The sequence below is a fragment of the Rattus rattus genome, chromosome 2, assembly GCF_011064425.1.
Source record: "Rattus rattus isolate New Zealand chromosome 2, Rrattus_CSIRO_v1, whole genome shotgun sequence".
Lineage (NCBI taxonomy): Eukaryota > Metazoa > Chordata > Mammalia > Rodentia > Muridae > Rattus > Rattus rattus.
In genome coordinates, this window is record NC_046155.1 from 62,397,780 (window position 1) to 62,404,448 (window position 6,669).

At 45.1% G+C, this 6,669-nt stretch overlaps 1 protein-coding gene across 1 annotated transcript in view; it reads right to left on the reverse strand.

Annotated features, from left to right (window-relative positions):
• The window catches only part of Inpp5a (inositol polyphosphate-5-phosphatase A), a 181,229-nt gene that overhangs the window by 119,657 nt on the left and 54,903 nt on the right, over nucleotides 1–6,669 (reverse strand). Inside the window, exon 2 of the mRNA XM_032892357.1 lies at nucleotides 1,420–1,461. Coding sequence (XP_032748248.1) covers nucleotides 1,420–1,461 — 42 coding nt within the window. The remainder of the gene's footprint in view (nucleotides 1–1,419; nucleotides 1,462–6,669) is intronic.

Consider the following 6,669-nt stretch of genomic DNA (forward strand, 5'->3'; position numbering starts at 1 on the left):
TTAGCCCCCATCATCTAAGACCATGGTGATAAGGCTCTCCTCTGCTCACTTATAGAGACTGTCTTCTGACAGAGGCCTCTACATTCACTTACTACCAGACCCTTCCATGGCAGGTCTCTGCCCCACCTCTTACTACCTGAGGCCTTCTAGGCAGGACCCCTGTTCTTCATTGCCCCAGACCTTTCCATGACAAGGTTCTCACCAGCCCCTCATTAAATTAAGCCATTCTATGACAAAACCCATCCCCCTACTACCTCAGTTCCTTCAATGGTAAGGCCCTGCCCCTCACTGTCTCAGGCTATTCCCTGGCTATCAACTCCTTATCTGAACCAACCCCAAGTATACTCAGGGCCTTTCCTTCCTTGGCCTTAAATATATGCCAAGGATCTGCCTTACATCCCTAACTAAAACCAAGTATAATACCTGAACAATATGGGTTCATAAATGCAAGATTAAGAGTGAATGACCCCCACCTCCAAATACCTAGCAAACATATATGGTGGCCAGCAAGAGAACAGAACTGCCAAGTATTGTGTGAGATGAAAAGATTCAGCCCCAGAAGACCCACATCACTGTACCCAGGATGGGTAGTAGCATGCACTGTGACCCCCTGACCCTGACCCTACCCAGCCTGCACCCCCAGCAAGCTGCAGAGCTACAGGCAGGTCTGTGGCATAGGCACAGGGGTATCTGTAATTCCCGGCCTCTTTGCCTCCTACATGACTTGGGCTCCACTCTTGTCCTCCTCCACCCAACAAATAAACAAGGCTCAGAGAATTAAATACTACGTTCTAGCATAACCCTGTGAAAACCACGTGGGAACTTCTGTATACACACACAGCATGCCTTGCTGTCCTCTGGGCTGTGGTCACTCACCCAGTTACCTTGGTTTACCCTTCTTGGCTGCTCAGCCCTTCTCGTCCTCCAGGTCTGCATAGCATCTGCTCAGAGATCTGTCACCCACCCAAAGCCAACTGTAGAACCAGGTGGCTGCTTGCTGTGCTACACCACCCTCCTACTGGGATGCACTAGGAGACTGCTGTCTATTCAAAGTGACACCCCCAAGGGCTTCCCACCCACACCTGCAGCAGGCCCTGTGTGGTCGTGCCATCAGTATGGGTCGGTCGAAGCTTCATGCTGCACCTAGGGGAACCTTCCTGAAAAGCACTATGAAGTGCCCTCCTCAAAGAGGTATCCTCAAATAGACCCCTGTGTACTATTTCCCTCCCTGCCAGGAGGGAGCCAGAGAGCAAAATGTCAATCATTAGGAGATGGTAACAACTGTTTCCTAGGACTGACCTGGTGACATCCACTCCTGCCCTCCAGGTGGACAAGATGTAACCTTTGCATAAAAACACCACAACAGAGATACTCACAGCCCAAGTGGCTACAGGAAAGTGCTGGCTCAGAGCCTCTTACCTGATAAAATTCCCGAAGCCAGTTCTTCTGCAGGTTTTCTGGCTGTAAATTAAGAGAAAAGGGGGAAATTAGAGCACAGTTACAACCCCAAACAGAGAGCAGAGGCTCCAGTAAGGAGAGCTGAGGCTGATCTTACCGGGGGAGGGAGGAGGGGAAGAGGAGACATGCATGGGACCTCTAACAATAAGGGGTCTGTACTCCTGAGAGGAAGACCATCCACACACGGTCTGGCCTCTGTGAGCTGCCCTGAGCAATCCTCACTTAGCCAGAGGCAGGGGCACAGCACCTATGATCCACTCCACATCCTTGGTCTGTCACCAGCTGGGGTTGTAGGAAGGGAGACAGAAACAGCATCATATATCTGCTTCCAAAGGCAACAAGCCACTCCACAGTGCCATATAAGCATGCACTTCGAACATCATGGGGCTCTTCTGTGAGCTGAGGCAGGAGGAAGGTGTTGTGAGGAGGTATTTGGGGAATCAGTCACAATGCTTAGAACTTTCAGGAAACAAAGTGCAGACAGAAAACCCCATGCCATGTATGTACATGTGCTCTCGAACAGGAAGCAGGACCAGAAGAGGCAAGTGTCAATCATGGCAAGCCCTGCTCAGGGAGGCAGGAAGGAACTGTGGCCACACTAAAAGGCTCCTGAACCCTGAACGTGCTCCTTTACGTGGTGTCAGTCAGATGTCGTGGGTAGACCTTGGTCAAAACTTGGCATGGGGGAAGACAGCCAGTAGCCCATGAGCAGATCAGTGCTACCCTAAGAATGTCAAAGCCATTCAACAATGAAAAGGTACTTTGCACTCTGAAGTATATACTTAATTAAAATTGCAAAAGCTATAAACACAATGTTATGTATATTTGTCTGTCTGTTGGTTGATGGTTTTTCACACAGCATTCCTCTGTCACTGAAACTGAAGTCTGCCCAGGTCATCTCAGATAGGCAGAAGAACACCCAGAAGCCAGGCTCAGCGGAGCAACACCCAGGCTGCCCAGCCACAGAGAGGTCCTAAACCACTCCAGCACTTTGCCCACTGAGTGTCCTGAAGATCATGGAGATAGAACTGCAGAAAAAAAGATGGGAAAAAAATAGCAAGGAACAAGAGCATCATAGAGCAAACAAGGAGCACAAGGAGACTCTACCAAGCCTCAAACACATGCCTTAACTCCTAGTGAGTTTCACAGCACAGGAGACACTGCCTCCTCGTCCTGACCTCACAGAAGGCAGCAGTAGGGCACTACAAAGACAAGCCAGAGTGGGGCCAGGACATGAACAGAAGAGCCCAGCATCAACCTAGAGGCTCAGCATCATGTGCTGCAAAGGAAATGCCAATCCAAAGCCACGGAGTGTCCTGGTATAATGGAGCACACTGTAATCCTAGCACTGGGAAGCAGAGGCAGGAGGGTTTCTGCAAGTGTGACAGCAGCCTGGTCTACAAACCGACTTCTAGCCTACATAGGTAGAGCCAGTCCTTAAAGTAAGTAAGTAAGTAAGTAAGTAAGTAAGTAACCAACCAGACTGTCAAGACAGATGATACCATAGCTAGGACACTAGGACAGTGTCAGAGAAAAGGATAGCAAACAGAAACCCTCCACACTGCTGGAGGCAGCAGCCTGGCTGCTCCTTGAAATCTGGACCACCATTTAACCAACAACTCACTTCTTCGAATAATCTCCAGATAAGTAAAAATGCATTCCACATGGAACCTTATGTTGACAGCAGACAAAAGGCAGAGACACGGCTGAATGCCCACAATCAAAGAACACAGGAAATGGGGCATGTGCACACAGAGGAAAAGCTCAGCAGGTTTGATCCCCAGGCCTCACAGACTTTCTAAGCCGAGGTAGAAGAAGCTAAGTCATGGAAGGTAGGCCCTGCCCAGGCCTCTCAGGGTCTGTGGAGGGTGAGGGTTATCAGCAGGGGATAAAGCAAGGGGCAGTGTAGCCCCCAGAACTTCTTAGTGCAAGAGGCCACTGCATGGCCTTCGAGGTAGCCACTGTCCAGGGCAGTGACTCTGGGGCCACCAGTTCCAGCACATGGGCCACTAACACAGCCAGGATTTCCACCTGCAGCACCCTCTCATTCTCATTGTGAAGGCTCTGGACTCCCTGTCAGCACTGCAAGCACCCTTAAGTAATAGAAGTGGGACTTACTTCTTGAAACAAATGTCAAACCCATTAACCAAGTCCGCAGGCTAATCACAGGCAAAGCCCAACTATGCTCCCAGCTCCTGCCACCTGGTCCAAGAGCCCCAACCCAGGTAGGTTCTGCAAAGGAGCTTCATGGTGCTTTGCTTTCCTAACCTGGGCCTTCCCTGTGCTTACAGTCAGGGGACACTGGCACAAGGCCACTCAACAATCCTCTCCAAGCCACTTGTCATGGGGCTACAACCCACATAGTTCCCATCTTTCCAGTACTTCTACATCTCACACCAGGACATGGGTGTCATGAGGTTTCAGAACAAGAAAATCGGACCCTTACAAGAGATGTGCACTTCTGGCATGGAAACCTAACTTGGGAACTAGATAGGTAGAGAGATTGCTGCCAGACTCAGAGAGAGGCCTTCGGCAGTGTGATATAGGATGGAGCAAAGCGGGTGAGACGCTTTGCTGACTGAAAATTAAGATATCTAGCAGATATCTTGAGGCACCGTGGTGCCAGATCTAGTGGGGATAAAAGACAACCATACTTTTTTAATTTTTATATTTTTACAACAACAGATGGAGAACCAACATAATGGGCAAGAATCCACTAGTAGTCCTAAGAGTTGAGAGAAAGTTTTAATTTCTAAGTAAGAGGAGGCCAGAGCCATGTTAAGTCATGTGATATCTCAAGCGTGGGGGAATTTAAACAAAGAGACAGGGAAGCAGCCTGGGCTGGCAGACTGTAGGTCCCAGGCTGTGTGGATAAGTAATGGCAGATCAGAGAGTTGGAGACTAAAAGCTGCTTTTTAAAGAAAGTTGTTTAGAAAGTCTTTCAGGATACTCATATTCCTTCTAACGTGGGCTCCACGGGAATTTTGGGTTGAAATCCTAGTTAGACAAGCTACTTCTTAATGACAGGTATTATCAAAAGGTGATTAAGTTTTTAGAAACAAGAGAGTAAAGAGATTACCTGAATCACGTGGAGATTTTCACCCACAGTTCAGAACTTAGGGGAAAATTAGTCACTAACTCCAAGTAGAGAGTTGTGATAAATGTCTGTAACACCAAGCAGAGTGAATACAAACATATATTATAGAAGTTATTAAGGTTAAATAAAAATCTGTGGCTCCAGATAGAGAGCTTAACAGATGGATATATTTTGGGTTAAAGTCCTGGTTTGATACGTTGCTTATTGGTATTAGAATTGATAGAAGGTGTTTAGTTTGTTTTATGAATTACCCCGCTAAAGGCCATATGGCTTGTCGATGCCGGCTAGCGAGGGTTTGTGGTTACTTTTGATATTTACCACAACAGGAAGCTCAGATTCTCTTAACGTGGGCTCCATGGGAATGTTGGGTTTATTTCCTGATATCACAGAGTACAAAAGCCTATCAGGCTCATTGTTTAGCTTACTTCCTTTTTTAAAAATTGTTTAATCTTCATAATGGGTGTGACTTTGAATTTTGTAGTTATATTATTACTCTGGGAGAGAGTGCAAGATATAAGCTTTTCTGGTTACAGACTAAGGAACACAGTATTTTGGGAGAAAGATTTTGTCTTTGTGTTTTTAAAAAGTGTGATTAGGCTCTGGAAACCTCACAGAGTCATACTGATCAGATTTGATAGAGGTAGACTGCCTGAAAAAAATGATTCAGGAGAATCAAACAAGATATCTCAATTCTAATCTTTTGTCTTGAAAGTTGTATTTTGCAGAGTGTGCCTGGTCTCAAGGACTTTCAGCTGGGTTCAGTCAGGACACATCGGCTACAGCATTTGCTTCATTTTTTCTATCCCATACCCCCAAGGATACCTTAATGCCCATGTACAGCTTGAAGAAATTATGGAGGAGTCATCGCCCCAGTTCACTGGACTTTTGGGGGGCTGAAAGTGATTATTCTAAAGCTGTTTTTATGAGGAATTTAAAATTGGTTGTAATTTAATAGGGAGGAATTAGCTAGATTGAGTTGTACAGTCATAATCTCATTTGGTAACTAAGCTAAAATCATATCTTTGTTTTGGAATAGAATTTATTTGTCAAAAAAGTTTAAAAGTACAAGATTTAGAGCCAGTCCTTCTATTGATGTCATTACAAACTTCTGAGCTGATTACACATTTGAGTAAAGGGCCAAATAGCAAACTCATGGCTCCGACTTTGTGAGAGTACTTTCAAGATAATATTAAGATATAAAGACAATAGTCCAGATTGTCTTATATAGATGGTTTTCAAAAATGTCAGAAATCCACAAAATTTGAGATTTAAAGTTATTTATCTTTTGTTGAGACATATCTGCTCCTATATTCCCTTTGGTGGATTTAATGAAGAATTTGAACATCTCTACCTCCAGGTGAGGCAATACTTTGTGGCTAGGCAGCCACTGGACAAAACTGCCTGTTTCATCTGCCCACTAATACTGTCCAGAAAAGGACAAATTATGCAGAAAGTTGACTGATAAACTCTGCCAAGACAGGGTGATCAGCCCTTCAAACTCTGCATTTCAACAGTCTTGTCAGTTGATTTTGAGGCAGAAGGCTGAAGACTTGCACTCACATGTTTACTAACAGGGGACTGTGCTAGTGGAGATTTGTCTCTACAACCTCTCAGTTCTGGAAGCCATGTTAGGCTCCCTATGTGTATAGATATTTGGTCATTCTCAGATTTCTGATGGGGTTGAAGACTGATTATAGTCTCATAGCCCATCAGGCTGTTTAACTCTGAAAATACATATTTTATTGGATAGTTATCAGATAGAAAACAAGCTAGCCAAGATATAATATAGATTTTAAGCCTTTCTTGAGCTGGAATGGATAACTAAATGTTCTGTTTAACTGATAAAGTGTTGGACTGGGTGTTAGATATATTTTATGCTTTTAATTACAAAATGATAATAGTTGTACTCAGCTTATATTTGAGAGAAAAGGTTTTTTTTTAATTAGACAAAAAGGGTGAAATGTGAGATGATGTCATTATGTAGGTGAAGGCAGATACAAGATAGAATGAGGCCTGTCATTGGACAAGAAGGAAGGATGGGTGGGGAGAAAATTTTGAAGGAAGAGGAGGAGACTGGAACGGAAAGGAGGAAGAGACAGGAGGGACAGGGAGAG